At 47.3% G+C, this 20,203-nt stretch overlaps 1 protein-coding gene across 2 annotated transcripts in view; it reads left to right on the top strand.

Annotated features, from left to right (window-relative positions):
* Positions 1-223: 223 nt before the first annotated feature.
* Positions 224-20,203, top strand: part of LOC105034972 (uncharacterized) — a 63,030-nt gene continuing 43,050 nt past the window's right edge. The window contains exons 1-3 of one of the 2 annotated variants that reach the window (XM_073251782.1): positions 613-674; positions 9,365-9,411; positions 10,387-10,515. In XM_073251782.1, the coding sequence (XP_073107883.1) occupies positions 10,462-10,515 (54 nt within the window). In that variant the 5' untranslated portion in view covers positions 613-674; positions 9,365-9,411; positions 10,387-10,461. Of the gene's footprint in view, positions 675-9,364; positions 9,412-10,386; positions 10,516-20,203 lie in introns of both variants that reach the window. The other variant, XM_073251781.1, reaches the window with a different exon arrangement.

The raw sequence follows: 20,203 nt of genomic DNA on the forward strand, positions 1-20,203 counted from the left end.
TATATTTTATCAAAAAATTAATAAAAAATAATTTTATCAATATTAAAATTTATTTTTTAATATTTTAATATTTTTTTATATTTTTAATTAAAAAAAAGCGGTCTCATCTTTTCCTATCTTTCTTCCTCTTATGGAGCCAACCGAACCCAGCATAATGCCACGGGAGCTTGCATTACAGAGTTCATATTGGTGGTTAACGTTGGGTGATGAATAGAGGTCCGTAGGGATACGCGTGGCGTACCTAAGGTATACGGCGTTAACGTAGGCGGTGACCCGACCGCTTTCTCTCCACCTCCCTCCCCTTCCCTCCTCCCCCTCCTCTCTCTCTACCGTAATAACCCAAAGATTGGGGTTTATACTTTCCGCTCTTTCTTCTTTTCATCTATCTCCTCTCTTTCTCTCTCACTCTCTTTCTGTTCCTTCGATGGCGACGGCGGGCTACGGGGGAGGGATCGGAGGGAAGTTCCGGCGGCGGCCGCATAGGAGGGCCGCGACGACGCCGTATGACCGCCCGCCGGCGGTGGCTCGCGGGCTTAGGGGCCGGACGGCGGAGGCGGGACGCAACGGGTGGCTCTCGAAGCTCGTCGATCCCGCCTCGCGGTTCATCGCCAGCAGCACCTCCAGGATCTTCTCCTCTGTGTTCGGCAAGCGTCTTGCGCTGCCGGAAGCTCCAGGTTGAGTTTCCCCACTTCTGTCTCTTTGTATTTTGTTCCTTTTGTTATTTTTTGCATGTTCTTGGATTAGGGTTTTGGAATGCCTAGGGTTTCGGTGTTAACTCCTGCTTTGTGAATTAGATTAAGTGAATCTTGGCAAGAAGCAGAACCCTGTAATCAATAAAACGAGTTTGAGATAGTATGTATTTAGAAAGGGGCCTTGTTTGTATATTTTAAGGGCTTTTGACCTGGGTTTGGAGGACTGATAACCTGAAGGGGACATCAATTTCACGATTTTAATAAGAAATGAGGAGATTTTGTGAAGACGTTGTTGTTTAGGTCTCTTACCGGCCATCTTGGGTATCTAAAGTAACTTCTTGCTGCATATTTTTAGATTTTTAGATTTTTTATTTTTTTTAACTACCAAATTAACAAAATTGTTTTCTCGTCAGAAGGTTGATCAATTCAATAAGGTTAATCAATTCAATTGATTGGTTAGAGCTTGCCCATATTTTGGAATTTATTGCTGCTTATGGTGTAACTCAAGTCATCCCCTTTATTATTCCATCCATTCAGTTTACTTTTCAAAGTTTAAATCTTTGAGTAACATGAATACTGGCTAATTTGCTATCTCTTAGTACTAAAACTTGATCCCTCCTCGATGATTATGCATCTTCTATTGTTAGTCCTGCAATCTCAAGCCTCAGCTATATGTCGCTTATCCTATTTCTATCTTCAAACTCTTGAAATTTACAAGCCTAAACATATCTTTTTTTTTTTTCTTCCAGGTTGGTATTTATATTACCAACCATGAAAGCTTTTGATATTTGGGATTCATGATGTTAATCAATTTTTACTATCTCTTTCCTTGAACTCTACTTGTGATGCACAGATGCTGCAGCTGTAGATTATCTATGTCCAAGACAATATCTATTAACCTTTCAATTTCTGCATCTGAAAATTTATCCACCAAATCATCATTTTTAACTTAGCTTATTATTGCTTGTATTTTTGTATTTGTTTGACATGCTTTTGGCAAATGAGGTTGGGTGCATTGGGATTGTTTAACACCTTTTTTTATCTACTGTAAGGGGCTAAGCAAGTCTTGTTTTCTTCTTGGGAGGGAATCACCACCTTGCCTCTATTGAAACCTATTGAAACCAGAGACTAGTTCCATTGGTTTGAGGTCCATTGCTTATGCTTCGTCTTCACATTGGATTTGCATTTGAACTCTTGTTCTAGTTTTAGTTCTATGTTGACCGTTTTCATGTCATTCCTACTACTCCTGTTGATTGTCCATTTGTGTCTTCAATAAACTTTTTGCCAACTTTTGGTATGCACTTGTTTGTTAAATTCATTTAGTTACTCTGTTTAAACTTTAAAGTATGCTACAACTTGCCCCTCCACATCATGTCTTTTTTAGCTAACAATCTGCTGGATCTTATGCCTCTTCCCCAACACCACCGGTAGTTTATTCTTTGTCATTGTTATCCTTGTGAGACACCACACAACCTAATGCCATCGTAGTTTGGCGATGAATTTTTGGTTTGTTGCTGTAAGCAATGGTTCCATTTGTATGGTGTAGTTGAGACCTAGTCTTACATCATGACCTCTAGCTGGCTATCTTTATGTTGCCATGAGTGTGAAAATTGTGATAGTTAGATATATCTCTGTGAGATGTCATTGTAGTTTAATGAGGCCAAAATTAGTTCACAAGTATTACTTTTTTTAGCAATTACAGAACACAGTTTATTGGCATCAAGTGAGGTTCATAGAAAGCTGTTATGATTCTATTAATTTGGTTTTCGTCGTAATCATATGATGTATGATCGCTTTGCTGTATGGCAATAATAAGTGCCTTGATTAGTTGATTCTTCTATTGCTACTCATTTAAAACAACATCCATATATAGTTGATGACCATGCATCTTAAATGCTTTAGTTTTTGTGGCCTTAAGGTCTTATTTTCTTGCTGAGCTTCCTTGTTTTCATCTAATTACACCTCTATTTGATCCACATGTTTTTCTATTACTATTAGGCTCGTATGAAGCTTCATTTATATGTGCAAACTGGTTTCTGAGTTTGCTTGATTTTACTTGTTGAGAGGTGTTACTTGTATGATCATCCCTTGTATTTCTTGATGCATGATTACTTGTGTTGAGTGTGTTTGTCAATAATTTATGTTGTTACATCATATGATAATTCATGTGCCAGCTTAGTTTGCCTTTTCATTTTGTTCTCTCCTTTGTTTTAGCTTTGCTTGTTTTCTCTCACCTGAATGTGTCCCAAATTGGTTGATATTTTACCTCTAGCTCCAACATCTTCTTGGGGATAACTTTATTTCTAGGAGGAGTAGAAGGATACTCTTTTTTGGCACACAAGCAAAGTATCATGTGGTATCTCGCTTATGGGAGAGGTCATTTGGTTTTGTACCCTCTCTAACTTCCATGTTGCATTTTCTGCTTACTCTCCTTTCAGCTGAATAAGTGTAGCAATTATAATTGCAAAAAAGATTATGTTTAAGAAAAAGAAGCACCATGTATAAATCTTCACATTTTCCACTATTTGTATATGTCATGTCTAGAATCCATCACCTGAGTCGACCATGTGACATGGTTGCATGAACCTTAAAGTGACGCCCTATAAATTATTGAAGGTCTATATGATGAACACAATTCTAATAACATCAAAAAAGTCAAATTAAATTATAAAATTTAGCCATAATGATCCAACTAAATTTACCAAATAGCAAACTTTATTCAATTACAAAATATTATTTATCTGATATCAGAAAATCAACTAACTAATGACTATGTTACTTGAACTCTAAGCCCAAACCCATTTGAAACTAGGCTTCCTACAACTCTGAGAAAAATGCAACAAGAGATATAAATTTTACAGCCTAGTAAGAATCCTCTTCACATGCACACCAACATGAATATGAAAACAACTTTTAGCAAATATATAACTGTAGGAAAATTGTAATGCATCAACAATCTGGTAATTGAATAAATGCTTAATGGATCTAGTGTATAAAATATTTATATATCACACATATAAGGTATGTCAACATGCACATCAAATTTTAATGGTATAGCAACTCAATTGCATATATATCACCATAGTAGTAGTAGTCTTGAGATGCATATCATATAGCACTACAATTCTGTTATATGATATATCATATATCACCCCATCAACAATTTCATTCAATAGTAATTCAGTGAGATTGCTTATCATTAATTGGTTAATACAAATCAGATCCTACCAACATTATTATTCCGGTAGTGACTAATCCCACCCATGCTTTAGCCTATGGCAAGCCAAAACACACGATGTTTCCAATCTATGGCCGACAATTACAATATCACATATCAGCTCACTGCCAACACCATATATACCACATTTCACATGTGCTAGCTAGTTTAAATGCTTCGCTTTTCTGATTTTATAGTTATGCAAAAAATTAATTTGCTTATAATCAAATATAATTTATTATCTTGGTTTGATTTTAGCATTGGGCTAGTCATAACCATGCTCCAGCTTATGGTAGGCAAACACATGCTATGCTTTTGCCCATGGCTGGGGGCCATAATATCATATCTCAGCCTATGGCTAACACATCATATTTCACACATGGCCGACTTGTTCATATGTCCCCTGTTTTTCCACTCTTATAATTATATGAAATTCAATATAATTATGCCATCAATATGATTAAGTGCAGTTCATTATTTGAAATTAACTTTTTGGCATTGGACTAGTTACAACCATGCTCTAGTTTGTGGTAGATCGAGTATAATGTTGCACTTTAGCCCAAGGCCGACACAACACATGCACAATTTTTTTTGCATGGTCGACCAATTTAGATGTTGCCCATGCCCCATCATACAATTATTTTAGAGTCATGATTTTCCTTACTCTACATGATTTCTATTTAAGCACGAATTAATAAGTTTCATACAAAGCTAGAATAGGTAACATCATAGTTCATGGAACATGAACATCAAATCATTCCACACATAATACACATACCGATGTATGTAAAACACCCACAATCATATAGGATACATCTATGCTAAATTTTTCATAAGCATGTAGATGATTGTGTTGAGAGATTTTTACCTCAACTAGTGATAATCTCAGATGCAATATTTATGAATCCACACCTCAATCTACGAACTAGGGTGGAATACCCTATTCAGTGTCGTCTTATCCAAACATTTTCTCTATTACAAAGCCAAGAACAATCATCAGAAAAATCATAGACGACCATGGTCGATGGTGGAAAATTACGGAAGGACACGGTTGATGGTTGTAATAATATTGGTCTAGGATCCCTTCTAGGGTTTACTCGAGATTCACTAAGGTGTCTAGACCCTCCAGGGGTCCATTAAAGCACATAGAAAGAGAGAGAGAGAGAGAGAGAGAGAGGAAGTGATGAGAGAGAGAGAGGGAGCAAGGAGGGAAACCATTAGGGCTTCACTCAAGTCAAAGGGAAGAGAGAGCTACCATAGGCTAAGTGTGGTAGGGAGGTTAGAGGGTGATGATCTGAAGTGGCATGAGGCTGCAGTGGTCACTGGTAATGGCGGTTGGTCAATAGAAAAGAAAAGGATAAAAGCAACATAGAGAAGACAACTTCAAATCATGGCCCGCTCGCTGACCAGCGGCCAATGTCTTATTGAGCAGCCTAAAAAAAATCAGGGACAATGGTTGTCTTGGCAGCAAGTGATGTTTGTGGAGGTGGAAGAAACATATAGAAAAACAGGGAATTCAAGCTGAAACAGGGAAGCCTCTATTCAGCAAAATTCTGGTGACTTGCCTACTTGAACCGAACTAATGGCAACAGCCTAGGAACTGGAGAAAGGAAGGAGAAGAAGAGTTAAAGGTCATTATCTTGACTCCAGCAAGGATTGACAGGAACTTGGCCAACATCCATATGGAAATCCTAAGGAAATCTTTGCAAAAACTTGAAATCAACAACTACCAAAGGGCTTCTCGATAGTGCAATGCACAAAAGAGGAGAGGGGTTCTTTTATAGAGGAGCTCTAGGCTCTACTTGAATCTGGTGGCCCTAGGGTTCCCTGTTTCAATCGAAAATGGGGAAGATGAAGACTCCTATTGGGAGGCTTCCTCCTTGCCATATGCACAAGGCGTATGTGAGCAGCCCAATGGCCGGTCCAAGCTGAACCAAGGCCCCCACTTCTCCGCAAAAAAGGGGGGTGGGGGGTTGGGGTTCTCACAGTATACACCAGAAAAAGGAAGAAGAAGAAGAGTTAAAGGTTATTGCTTCGACTTCAGTGAGGTATTGATAGGAACTTGGTGAAGATCATGTGGAAATCCTAAGGAAATCCTTGCGAAAACTCATCATCGAATCAGAAAAAGGAAGGAGAAGAAGAGTTAAGATCATTACCTCAACTCCGATGAGGTATTGATAGGAATTGGGCGAAGATCCATACGGAAATCCTAAAGAAATCTCTACAAAAACTCAAAATCGATGACTACTGAAGGGCTTCTTGATGGTGGGATGCACAAAAGAGGAGAGGGGGTGTTCTTTTATAGAGGAGCACTAGGGCTCCACTCCAATCCGGTGGCCCTAGGGTTCCCTGCCATACATGCAAGGCATGTGTGAGTGGCCTGATGGCTGATCCATGCTCAACCAGGCACAACCCTTCCCACCCCCCTCCTCCCCCGCCCCACCACCACCACCACCACCACCAGCACCACACATGCGCACGCGTGTGCACACACAAAAAAAGGGTTCTTACAGTATATACTTTTTCTTTTGTGTAACTTATCTGCGTGATGATCTGAAGTGGCGTGAGGCTGCAGTGATCACTGGTGATGGCGGTTGGTCAATAGAAAAGAAAAGGAGAAAAGCAACACAGAGAAGACAACTTCAAATCATGGCCCGCTCGCTGACCAGTGGCCAATGTCTTATCGAGCAGCCTCAAAGAAATCAGGGACAATGGTTGTCTTGGCAGCAAGTGATGTTTGTGGAGGTGGAAGAAACATATAGAAAAACAGGGAATTCAAGCTGAAACAGGGAAGCCTCTATTCAGCAAAATTCTGGTGACTTGCCTACTTGAATCGAACTAATGGCAACAGCCTAAGAACTGGAGAAAGGAAGGAGAAGAAGAGTTAGAGGTCATTACCTTGACTCCAGCAAGGATTGACAGGAACTTGGCCCACATCCATATGGAAATCCTAAGGAAATCTCTGCAAAAACTTGAAATCAACAACTACCAAAGGGCTTCTCGATAGTGCAATGCACAGAAGAGGAGAGGGGTTCTTTTATAGAGGAGCTCTAGGGCTCTACTTGAATCCGATGGTCCTAGGGTTCCTGTTTCAATCGAAAATGGGGAAGATGAAGACTCCTATCGGGAGGCTTCCTCCTTACCATATGCACAAGGCGTATGTGAGCAGCCCAATGGCCGGTCCAAGCTGAACCAAGGCCCCCCACTTCTCCGCAAAAAAGGGGGGTGGGGGGGTTGGGGTTCTCACAGTATACATCGGAAAAAGGAGGAAGAAGAAGAGTTAAAGGTCATTACTTCGACTTCAGTGAGGTATTGATAGGAACTTGGCGAAGATCCATGTGGAAATCCTAAGGAAATCCTTGTGAAAACTCATCATCGAACCAGAAAAAGGAAGGAGAAGAAGAGTTAAGATCATTACCTCAACTCCGATGAGGTATTGATAGGAACTGGGTGAAGATCCATATGGAAATCCTAAGGAAATCTCTACAAAAACTCGAAATCGATGACTACCGAAGGGCTTCTTGATGGTGGGACGCACAAAAGAGGAGAGGGGGTCTTCTTTTATAGAGAAGCACTAGGGCTCCACTCCAATCCGGTGGCCCTAGGGTTCCCTGCCATACATGCAAGGCATGTGTGAGTAGCCTGATGGCTGATTCATGCTGAACCAGGCACAGCCCTTCCCACCCCCATCCTCCCCACCCCACCACCACCACCACCAGCACCACACACGCGCACGCGTGTGCACACACAAAAAAGGGGTTCTTACAGTATATACTTTTTCTTTTGTGTAACTTATCTGCGTGTGTACACCCACTTTTATCTTTATAGCTAGTTTACATAGCTAATACTTGTTCATAAACCATGAAAGAGTCATGCTAATTCCTGCAAGTCTGATAGGGAGGTCAGGGGAAGTTGGTTAAGATGGTTAACTCTATATAATTGTATAATGTGCTTACTCCATTGTGTGAGTATGATATGCAAGGGGCTAGAGGCTATTTTGGATGGATATTATCAAACTATTTTCTTAGTCAGTGAAGTATTACATCACTTCAACAATTCCTCTGGTCATAATCAAGGTATGTTGCAGTTCTTGCAGGGTGTGAAATTTTTCAGCTTTCTAGCTAATTTGGTCAACAGGAACTGCACCTGATATTTAAATGATCTGTTTGCATGGTGAGGTTTTAAGTTGTCTGAGTAACTTTTGTATCAAGTTTGTTTGGTTCAACAGATTCTTGTTATTTGTCCCTTATATATGATCATAATTGCTGATTGTTCGGCAGTTCTGGTCATGTTTGCTCTGTTCTAGAACAGAAAAAGAAGGGGATTATCAGTTCAATCAAATTTATCCATTCTGTAGTAGTTCTGTAAGGCATTTCCAATGCCTACAGATCCTTGATGTTTTTCTCCTGAGGTCTGTTGTGATTAATATCAGGTGTTCAGCAGTATTTATTTTTCACCACGTTTGTGTTTCACTCTTGAGAAAAACATGTGATGAACTGTCATAACCTGCCTTAAGCTGCTCTATCTCCAAACAGTTGAAAATAACATGCAGTAGATATCCTTGTGCTTCTTCTTGAAAGTGGTTTATGACCAGGCAGCAGGTTGAATGCTGCAACTTGGCTGGATGAGAATACTCGTACACCCATCAGTGCATGATGCTTGTCCTCCTTGTTAGCTGAATCCCGATTGCTTATGTTATATGACTAGATTTCTGACATACGGGGAGCTAGTTGTGTAAGTTTTACACCTCAAAATTGGAGTGACCCAAAGTCACCCCTAAGTAGGGCTGTTTTAAATAAGATGTCTCATGGTTTCATATTTATCTTTTTGCTCAATTTGATCTTTTGGAATGGAGGTAATAGGGTTGTTTGCTGTTTACATAATGTAGTTCCATAACTGGTGTATGATAACTGAAAATGATATTTTGTTGTAAATATGTATTCCTATATGGCATGAATTTGTCATCAAAGACTGCTGTTGTATTTAATTTAATAGATATCAGGTTGGTCACTGCTTACATGTAGTAACACTGCAGACTTTGGTTCAGGTGTCTAATGGGCAGTTATAGTAATGGCTGACCTTGGAAATTGTTGGCTTGATGTCAACCATCACCACTAGGGCATGTTGTATAAACTTTTTACTTATTTATTGCTGGACCCTTATGGGCTTATGCAGATACAAGAAAGATATTTGAAGTGATTTGTACTTTTCTTGATGCCAATGTTGCTGTATTCCTCCTTTTTTCAAGGCTAGAAATGTTGGTTACTTACTGGTTGATTCACTAAGTTACTCATAAACCATAGTATGCTTTTTATCTGGATGAATCTCTTATTTTTTATGCACTGGTTTGTCTATTTTCTACTGCAATCCATAGAATGAATCAATGTTTTTCCAAATTTCCAGCTTGAAATTAAAGTTGTGTTGCAAATAACCATATGTTGACCTATTTGTACAGAAGGAAACCATCAGTCGAGTCAAGAAGCTCCTGAAGTAGCTTGCACTGTAAGTAGCAGTACATTAAATGCATTAAGTATTATTTTTCTAGATTTTAGGCTTGATGTAGATCTTTGTTCAATTGGTTTTTCTATTTTCTGACTTTGCAAATGATGCATTTTTTTATTACCCTTTGATCTAAGCAGTGTTGTGCTGCATTTTCCATGGAGATGTATTGGTGTATTAAAAATTAGCTTCTTTTATGGAGATCTTTAAGTGATCACCACCTTATATACTGTTTTTATGACATCGTGTTTGTGCTGTTCTTGCTTGGGTGGTATTTCAAAGTTTTATTATTGGACTTGGTGAGACATAAGTATTTATATACTCATTCACATTCTTGTGAAGAATTGATCGGTCTGTTTTATGTTGACAATATGATTTCTTTGAAATGTAAGATTTGTACAAAGATTCTAAGTTTTGATATGTTAGATAATACATTTTATATTTGAATGCTAAGCAAATGACACGGATAAATTGATTTGTTGCAAAGAAAGTTTTATTGCTGTGTTATCAGAATCTAGAAGTGACAGTACTTTCATATTAGCATGCATGGGCTAAGCTGCCCGTGGACCTGTGTAGCAATGCAGTTAAACGCAAATACTCTCACAAGCTTATGGTAACAAGGAGCATGTTCACATATTTGCAACTTTGACATAGATAATTTCCAACGTTAAGTTGTCCATGCTACATCTGTGAATGAGGAATGGAAGTCTTTGTCAATCTCACTCTTTCTCTGGTTGTCCTTCATGTCCAAACAGAATCTCTTCATGACCCCAATTTTAAACTGTATCTATGGGAGAGTGGTTTTGTATCTGTTGTCGTAAAGAAGTGCAGAAAACTTCCATCTTAATATTGGATTATAGAGGGTATAATTTTATAATTTTGTTCACATAATGATATCTGTTTATTTTTTGATTTTGATGCCCCCTTTTCATGGTCTAAACTGGGTTGGTTATGTAATACTGATATTGCACATTGCAGAATAGAAAGTCAATTGTTGCCTCTTGCGTAAACAAGTGTTATTGGAACTCTAGCCAATGAAAGATTGTGCTCATCATGGATTGTGCTACTTTCTCCACATTTGATCGGCATCGCTTAATGGCAGAAATCGTACATTATTTCCCCTTCTAGAGTTTTGTTTGAAGTTCTGATTCTTGTTGCAGGGTCAAAGATATCTTTATCTTAACTTAAAATGATATTATTTGTGGAGTTCTGCAATTAACCAAATATTTCTGAATAGATAGACAGCAAGGCTGATAGACACAGCTTTTCAATTCAGAAGTTATATTGTAAGAGGCTTACCAAAAAAATTTGCTAGTTAACTAGAAAATTTTCATTCCACTCACATTTAAGGGTTGCAGTAAATTATCTAATAAAATTCAATTTATTGTCCACAATAAGGATTTCTCACGTTCAATGCTTTTCATATGTAAATATCATTTAGCATACAGGGAGAAAGGGTGGCTAGAGTGTTGGTGAACCTATAATTCATGTTATAGGCTTGATGTCCAGATCTAGAAAATGTGTAATCTGACAACTGTTGTGAAGGTGTTTAAAAATATTTTTCAAGGTTTATAGGATATGCAAGGTCCTGGGATGTAAAGAACAATAGAGAAAGATAGAGAGAGAGAGAGGGAGAGAGAGAGGCTGTATGTGGGTGCACTGACTTGATTTGGTTAGGCTCCCAATGTATGTATTTATGCTAGAGAACTAGGTGTAGTACGACTAGTACAATACAAGCCCTGTACTATACTATAGTACTAGTACAATACAAGCCCTATAGTACAGTGTAGTATGACTAGTACCATACAAGCCCAGCCCACTAACTAATGATACATGTTTTTCATAAGGTCTCTAACACTCCCCTTCAAGCTGGAGCATAGATGTTAATCATGCCCAACTTGTTATAAAATGTTGTCAATCCTATTTCGGTTTAGAGCCTTAGTAAAAATATCTGGTAGTTGTTCTCCAGTTCTCACATGTTTGGTAGAGATAAGGCTTTGCTTGATCATCTCGCGTACAAAGTGACAATCAGCTTCCATATGCTTTGTCCTTTCATGAAACACAAGGTTAGAAGCAATGTGTATTGCTGCCTGATTGTCACACCACAGTCTCATAAGCACAGTACTTTTGCAACCAAGCTCGTCAAGCAAATGATGAACCCATATCAACTCACATGTGAGTTGTGTCATAGCTCGATACTCTAACTCTGCACTAGATCGAGCTACCATAGTTTGCTTCTTACTTCTTCAGGAAATTAGATTATCACCAGCAAAAACATGATCACCCGAAGTGGATCTTCGGTCTATGGTATAACCTGCCCAATCAGCATTGGAGAAGTTCTCTATTTCATAGTAGCCATGATTCCTGTTGGTGCAAAAATCCGTTTGCGCCGGAGAAACTGGAGTCGAGGGAGTCGCGGTCGCCGTCGGGACCTGCAAAAGAAGTCTAAACCGGAGGTGGGGTTGCTCCGGCAAGACCCTTCGACGCTCAAGTCAGTTCTCTGCCTCAACAAGAATGGAGTGCTCGAACGGAAATTTTAGCAGAGTTTTTAGGTAATAACGAGAGCTTATAGAATAACGTATCTGGGGTCCCCCTTTTTATAGGGGGAGGGTTCAACAGACTGATAGCGACGTTCATAACCGTCTGGTAGTGGACCGCCCACAGTCAGGAGGAATTTGTTGCGAAGAGTAGTGGAGTGGACCCGTGACCCTCACTGTAGCGCGCCACGTGGAGTCTGCCGCAGGGAGTGGAGCGGCGTCCGTTGTCGCGACTTGCCAGAGGATGGAAGAATCGCGCAGTATCCGTTACAGAAGGTGGAGCAGGATCGTGGGCATCATAGCGGTCTGTCAGGGAATAGTGGAGCCGCGCGGGATCCGTCGCAGGAGGTGGAGCAGGATCGTGGTGGTTTGCTGTGTCGCGCCTGGGAGTGCAGATCCGTCGGCTGAAGTTCGGCAACGGTCGGAGCTGGTGACGGAGTCTGGCTCCCGTAGGAGTCCGGGCGGAGTCCTTGCGATTGAAGTCGTGGGCGGAGCCCGGCTCCCGTAGGAGTCCGGGCGGAGTCCTCTTTGCGGTTGAAGTCGTGGGCGGAGCTCGGCTCCCGTAGGAGTCCGGGCGGAGTCCTTCTTGCGATTGAAGTCGTGGGCGGAGCCCGGCTCCCGTAGGAGTCCGGGCGGAGTCCTCCTGCAATTAAAGTCAGGTGCGAAGTCCGGCTCCCGTAGGAGTCCGGACGGAGCTTACCGATAGTTGAAGTTGGCGACGGAGCCTAGCTCCTGTAGGAGTCCGGGCGGAGTCCTCCTTGCGGTTGAAGTCGTGGGCGGAGCCCGGCTCCCGTAGGAGTCCGGGCGGAGTCCTCCTGCAATTAAAGTCAGGTGCGAAGTCCGACTCCCGTAGGAGTCCGGACGGAGCTTACCGACGGTTGAAGTTGGCGACGGAGTCCGGCTCCCGTAGGAGTCCGGGCGGAGTCCTCCTTGCGGTTGAAGTCGCAGGCAGAGCCCGGCTCCCGTAGGAGTCCGGGCGGAGTCCTCCTGCAATTAAAGTCAGGTGTGAAGTTCGGCTCCCGTAGGAGCCCGGACGGAGCTTACCGGCAGTTGAAGTTGGCGATGGAGCGCTGCTCCCATAGGAGTCCGGGCGGAGTCCTCCTTGCGGTTGAAGTCATGGGCGGAGCCCGGCTCCCGTAGGAGTCCGGGCGGAGTCCTCCTGCAATTAAAGTCAGGTGCGAAGTCCGGCTCCTGTAGGAGTCCGGACGGAGCTTACCGACGGTTGAAGTTGGCGACGGAGCCCGGCTCCCATAGGAGTCCGGGCGGAGTCCTCCTTGCGGTTGAAGTTGTGGGCGGAGCCCGGCTCTCGTAGGAGTCCGGGCGGAATCCTCCTACAATTAAAGTCAGGTGCGAAGTCTGGCTCCCGTAGGAGTCCGGACGGAGCTTACCGACAGTTGAAGTTGGCGACGGAGCCCGGCTCCCGTAGGAGTCCGGGCGGAGTCCTCGCGATTGAAGTCGTGGGCGGAGCCCGGCTCCCGTAGGAGTCCGGACGGAGTCTTCCTGCAATTAAAGTCAGGTGTGAAGTCCGGCTCCCGTAGGAGTCCGGACGGAGCTTACCGGCAGTTGAAGTTGGCGACGGAGCCCGGCTCCCGTAGGAGTCCGGGCGGAGTCCTCCTGCAATTAAAGTCAGGTGTGAAGTCCGGCTCCCGTAGGAGTCCGGACGGAGCTTACCGGCAGTTGAAGTTGGCGACAGAGCCCGGCTCCCGTAGGAGTCCGGACGGAGTCCTCCTTGCGGTTGAAGTCGTGGGCGGAGCCCGGCTCCCGTAGGAGTCCGGGCGGAGTCCCTGCAATTAAATTCAGGTGTGAAGTCCGGCTCCCGTAGGAGTCCGGACGGAGCTTATCGGCAGTTGAAGTTGGCGACGGAGTCCGGCTCTCGTAGGAGTCCGGGCGGAGTCCTCCTTGCGGTTGAAGTCGTGGGCGGAGCCCGGCTCCCGTAGGAGTCCGGGAGGAGTCCTCCTGCAATTAAAGTCTGGTGCGAAGTCCGGCTCCCGTAGGAGCCCGGACGGAGCTTACCTGCAGTTGAAGTTGGCGACGGAGCGCGGCTCTCATAGGAGTCCGGGCGGAGTCCTCCTTGCGGTTGAAGTCGTGGGCGGAGCCCGGCTCCCGTAGGAGTCCGGGCGGAGTCCTCCTTGCGGTTGAAGTCGTGGGCAGAGCCCGCAAGGGTTTATCCCGCTGAGAACTTCGGCCGTGGGTATTTTATACCCAACACCAGTCCCCCTACTTCCGATTCGAATTTCGAGCGAAGGAAGTACAGAGAGATTGGCATAGCCGAAGTTGTCCCCTCGAATCCTGCGCACGACCGCCCCCAGATATTTTGGCATTAAATGTACGCGTGCTGGAGTCTTTTCGAATCGGGGCGATAGGAGGGGACCCTTCGAAATTCCCGCCGGTACACTGGCCCAGGTACGGCGCCATAATGGCTCTGCCAAGAGAAGGTGGCCAGAAAATTTTCGGAGCTCGACCTCGGCTTCCTAGGTGAGGAGTCCGAAGACGAGGCCGGTCCCTCGCCTGCTACCATTGCTATCGCAGCCCCCTTGCCGGGGACGCCGAGTTCTCCAACTCCCGCCCCTGAGGTCTGAGACCTCCGACTTTGTATTTTTATTTCATCGCAATTTTTTTCTCTTTTTTGTCTTCAAGAATCATCCAATCAATAAAGTTGAATTTCTTGTCGTGGATGGCTTCTCCTCCCTCCCCTTCTTCTCTCTGCTTTTCTTCCTGCGATGAGTCGTGTTTTGACGCTTTTGCCTTCCGATGGCAGTGTCCTGCAGTAGCACTTCCCCTGCCCCTGGGGATCCCGCTAAAGTCGACGATCCAGCGGCTGAAGAAGGAAGTCCTTCACTTGACAAAGAAGTCAAAGAAGATGGAAGGCGAGCTTCGCAGATTGAGAGGTCATTCTGAAGCCACCGCGGAGGCCACCCGCTTTCGGAATCTTCACGTGAAGGGGATCATGGAGTATAGCCGGAGGAAGGCGGATTTCGCGAAGGAGCTCGCGGAATGCAAGAAGAGCGCCAGCGACCGAATTTGGGCTCAAGCCGCCAAGATCAGCGCCCTTAAGGTGGAACTGTCAGCTGCGATGGAGAAGATCGGCCAGCTGGGAGGAAGTTCGTCCCGGCTCTTGGCTCGGGCCGACGGCGACCAGGGGTGGTCGAAGAAGGTCTGCGACCTTCAGCAGCAGCTTCAGGACGCCGAGGTGAGCTACGATGTGCATCGGGCCAGCTGGCGCAGGCAGGTAGAGGAATATAAAGGGAGACTCAGGGCGGCGACCGACGAAGTCGCCCGTCTTCAGAGGTAGCTGGCTGACAGGGCTCAGCTTCCGCCCGGGATTCTGACGAGCTCCAGTCCCTACGGGGAACCGTTGAAGGGATTTCTGTCGCCCTCGGGGAAAAGACAGCTGAGCTGCAACAACTGAAGATCCAACTGGCATACGAGTAGCGGGCCGTTACGGACGCGGAGGCGGAATCTGAGATCCTGAGAAAGAGGCGTCGAGAGGCGGAGACCGAGAGCCAGCGACTTCGTCGGGCGCTCCAGGATGCGCTGCAGAGAAGGAGAGAGCTAGAAGAAGAAATTGAGAATCTAAGGCAGTCCTGGATGAAGGGTGGAGCAGATAATTCTAGGTCGGAGGGAGCAGAGCTTCCCTAGGGCTCTTTTCGTCCTTCTGTCTTTTCATATATATACTTTCTCTTTTGTTGTTTCGTCCCGCTTTTGTCGTTTTGCTTTTCTTTCCTCGGCCTTCCGGGCTTTGTAGTGTGTATTTCGGAAATGGAATGAAAAGGGGATTTTGTGTTACCTCGTCCGCGCGTTGTATTAAATTGTCGTCCGTCGAACTTTTCTTGTCGTTCGACTTGTCTGATGTTGACGTCGTTGGGAGGCGCCCAGTTGTCGATACGTTGGCTTGCCTTCCTCGTCGTTCGTGGCCGTAAGCTCGAGCTTGGCGGTCCGAACTCCGCATTACTTCGGGGACGTCGCTGTCTTCTTGACTTGTGTCGAGGGTCTTCTCAGAGGCCGGGGGTGTTTGGTAGGAACTCCCCGTCTTTGTTGAGACGAGGTTCTTTAGGTCTTTGGTGTGGTTCGTCCTTCATCTGTTTCCGTCGTCGCTCGTCGCTCTTCGTCTTTAATTTCTCTCCTCTTTCCAGAGTGAGGGTCCTCCCCTCGCTTTTGCGGGGTTGCACAGGAGTGTGGGGGTGCCGCTGAGGGGCCTTGTCCCTTCACCCGATCTTATCGGGCGGCCGGGTTTCTCACCATCAGGATGAGGTTCTCCTCCCGTTCCCGCGGGGGCACGTAAGGGCCATCGCCAGGGTCTCTCCCCCCAATCCGGTCTAAAAGAACCGGACCTTCGACTTTGCTCATGGCTGTGGGGGCACGTTAGGGCGCTGTAGGGCCTCTCCCCCCATCCGGTCTAAAAGAACCGGGCCTTTGACTTTGCTCATGTCAGGACGAGGTTCTCCTCCTGTTCCTGACATGGCTGTGGGGGCACGTTAGGGCGTTGTAAGGCCTCTCCCCCATCCGGTCTAAAGGAACCGGGCCTTCGACTTTGCTCATGTCAGGACGAGGTTCTCCTCCTGTTCCTGACATGGCTGTGGGGGCACGTTAGGGCATTGTAAGGCCTCTCCCTCCATCCGGTCTAAAGGAACGGGCCTTCGACTTTGCTCATGTCAGGATGAGATTCTCCTCTGTTCCTGACATGGCTGTGGGGGCATATTGGGGCGCTGTAAGGCCTCTCCCCCAATCCGATCTCGAGATAATCGGACTTTCATTTCAGGTATGTTAGGATGAGGTTCTCCCCCGTTCCTAACATAACTTTGTTTTAGGCGTTTGAAGGGGTTATACCCAGTCGTGACAAATCCATGCCAAATGGGAAGAGCATGTCAGGTAGAAAGGAATTTAGATTCAAGGTGAAATCGCAAGCGATACATTTACAGATTTCTCGAGTCCCACGGTTGCGGGAGGTCTGCTCCTCCTTGAGGCCCTCCAGCGATGGAGTCGATGGTTCCGATGGGAGGCCGATCTCCGGGCTGCTCCTCCCTTCTTGGCAGTTCAGGTTGCGGCAGGGCCCTTGGCCGATCTCCTCTACCCTCAGGCCGGCGTCGGATGAACCTGTCGAGTCGACCTCGCCGGATGAGCTCTTCGATCTCGTCTCGGAGCTGGATGCATTCCTCCGTGTCGTGGCCGTGGTCGCGGTGGTAGAGACAGAACTTGTTGGGATTGCGCTTCCCGGGGTGCGTGCGCATCCTCTCCGGCCTAGGGAGCTGCTCCCTGACCTCCATCAGTACCTGGGTCTTCGAGGCATTGAGGGGGGCGTAGTTGCGGAACCTTTCCGGTGGAGAACCTCGCCGAACCCCGCGATCCGGACTTCTCTGCCTGCGCACCCGGGGTGGAGTATGGGCACGCTTGTGCCCAGGAGGGGATCGAGAACGCGACCGGGCTTCTCTCGACCTTTTTTCGATTGCGGGTTTACTCGAGTCTCCCGCCTGCCGCTTTCTCGCTGTCTCTTCATCCTTCATTTTGAAGGCTTCTTCCGCTCGGGCGTATCCTTCAGCCCGAGCCAACAGATCAGCAAAATCCCTGGGGTACTTCTTCTCCAGAGAGAACAAAAGGTCATTCTTCTGAAGGCCACCCTTCAGGGCGGCCATTGCGACTGATTGGTCCAAGTTCCGGACCTCCAGCGCCGCGACGTTGAAACGGTTGATGTAGGCCCGAATGGACTCCCCTTCCCTCTGCTTGATATTGATGAGGGACTCCGAACCCTTCCGGGGGCGCCGGCTGCTGACAAAATGGGCCACAAATTGGTGGCTCATTTGATCGAAGGAAAAGATGGTACCCGGTTTCAGAGCCGAGTACCAGTTTCTCGCCGCTCCCTTCAAGGTGGATGGGAAGGCCCGACATAGAATGGCGTCGGGAGCGCCGTGAAGCAGCATCATCGTCCGGAAGGCTTCCAGATGATCAACCGGGTCCGAAGTCCCATCGTAGCTTTCGAACTGGGGGAGCTTGAAGTTTGGCGGGATCGGTTCCTGCATGATCATTTGAGAGAAGGGAGGGTCAGTACAAATATCCTCACCATAAGCGGGGGAGCATGGCGGAGGCATTCGATCCGCCGGTTCATCTCTTGGAGTCTCCGGTCCAGGAAATCCTCCCGACTTCGAGTCTCGAGGGTCCTATGGCAGAATGGGGGCAGGGATCTTCCAAGGGTGGAGTCGTGGTCCGATTGAGGGCTCTCCACCCTCGGGTTCGTTTTCCCAGGAAGGATGGGGCGGCTGGCCCAGGTGGCCCGTCCTGCCGTCGGATTCTGGTGTTCCGGGGACACCCTTTCCAGGCGTACTGATGCCTGCGGCTGCTGCTGCTGCATAGCCTGCACAGCTTCTGTGAGGCCTCTGACCTGCTGCGCCAGCAGGTCAAACTGCTCCGCGCCGATCGTCGTCGTCGTCGTCGGAGGAGGTTGAGAAACAGGAGGGGAGGCCGAAGCCTGAGATCTGGCCGCGGAGGCCGTGGACCGTCGCGTGGATGCCTTGCGGGGAGGCATCAAGCAAGGACCAAGTGGAGAAAGGAGGGGGGAGGGGACGCTGGAAGAGATGCCCGGGGGCGGTCCCGTTGAGCGCTCCTTTAAGAACAAGGATACTGCGAAGACACAGGGCCCTTCCTCTAGCGCCAATCCTGTTGGTGCAAAAATCCGCTTGCGCCGGAGAAACTGGAGTCGAGGGAGTCGCGGTCGCCGCCGGGACCTGCAAAAGAAGTCTAAACTGGAGGTGGGGTTGCTCTGGCAAGACCCTCCGATGCTCAAGTCAGTTCTCTGCCTCAACAAGAATGGAGTGTTCGAACGAAAATTTTAGCAGAGTTTTTAGGTAATAATGAGAGCTTATAGAATAACGTATCTGGGGTCCCCCTTTTTATAGGGGGAGGGCTCAACAGACTGATAGCGACGTTCATAACCGTCTGGTAGTGGGCCGCCACAGTCAGGAGGAATTTGTTGCGAGTAGTGGAGTGGACCCGTGGCCCTCACTGTAGCGCGCCACGTGGAGTCTGCTGCAGGGAGTGGAGCGGCGTCCGTTGTCGCGACTTGCCAGAGAATGGAAGAATCGCGCAGTATCCGTTACAGAAGATGGAGTAGGATCGTGGGCATCATAGCGGTCTGCCAGGGAATAGTGGAGCCGCGCGGGATCCGTCGCAGGTGGAGCAGGATCGTGGTGGTTGCTGTGTCGCGCCTGGGAGTGCAGATCCGTCGGCTGAAGTTCGGCAACGGTCGGAGCTGGTGACAGAGTCTGGCTCCCGTAGGAGTCCGGGCGGAGTCCTTACGATTGAAGTCGTGGGCGGAGCCCGGCTCCTGTAGGAGTCCGGGCGGAGTCCTCCTTGCGGTTGAAGTCGTGGGCGGAGCCCGGCTCCCGTAGGAGTTCGGACGGAGTCCTTCTTGCGATTGAAGTCGTGGGCGGAGCCCGGCTCCCGTAGGAGTCCGGGCGGAGTCCTGCAATTAAAGTCAGGTGCGAAGTCCGGCTCATGTAGGAGTCCGGATGGAGCTTACCGACAGTTGAAGTTGGCGACGGAGCCCAGCTCCCGTAGGAGTCCGGGCGGAGTCCTCCTTGTGGTTGAAGTCGTGGGCGGAGCCCGGCTCCCGTAGGAGTTCGAGCGGAGTCCTCCTGCAATTAAAATCAGGTGCGAAGTCCGGCTCCCGTAGGAGTCCGGACGGAGCTTACCGACGGTTGAAGTTGGCGACGGAGCCCGGCTCCCGTAGGAGTTCGGGCGGAGTCCTCCTTGCGGTTAAAGTCGCGGGCGGAGCCCGGCTCCCGTAGGAGTCCGGGCGGAGTCCTCCTGCAATTAAAGTCAGGTGTGAAGTTCGGCTCCCGTAGGAGCCCGGACGGAGCTTACCGGCAGTTGAAGTTGGCGACGGAGCGTGGCTCCCGTAGGAGTCCGGGCGGAGTCCTTGCGGTTGAAGTCGTGGGCGGAGCCCGGCTCCCGTAGGAGTCCGGGCGGAGTCCTCCTGCAATTAAAGTCAGGTGCGAAGTCCGGCTCCCGTAGGAGTCCGGACGGAACTTACCGACAGTTGAAGTTGGCGACGGAGCTCGGCTCCCGTAGGAGTCCGGGCGGAGTCCTTGCGGTTGAAGTCGTGGGCGGAGCCCAGCTCCCGTAGGAGTCCGGGCGGAGTTCTCCTGCAATTAAAGTTAGGTGCGAAGTCCGGCTCCCGTAGGAGTCCGGACGGAGCTTACCGACAGTTGAAGTTGGCGACGGAGCCCGGCTCCCGTAGGAGTCCGGGCGGAGTCCTCCTTGCGGTT

Source organism: Elaeis guineensis, chromosome 2 (assembly GCF_000442705.2).
Source record: "Elaeis guineensis isolate ETL-2024a chromosome 2, EG11, whole genome shotgun sequence".
In the NCBI taxonomy this organism is placed as follows: Eukaryota; Viridiplantae; Streptophyta; class Magnoliopsida; order Arecales; family Arecaceae; genus Elaeis; species Elaeis guineensis.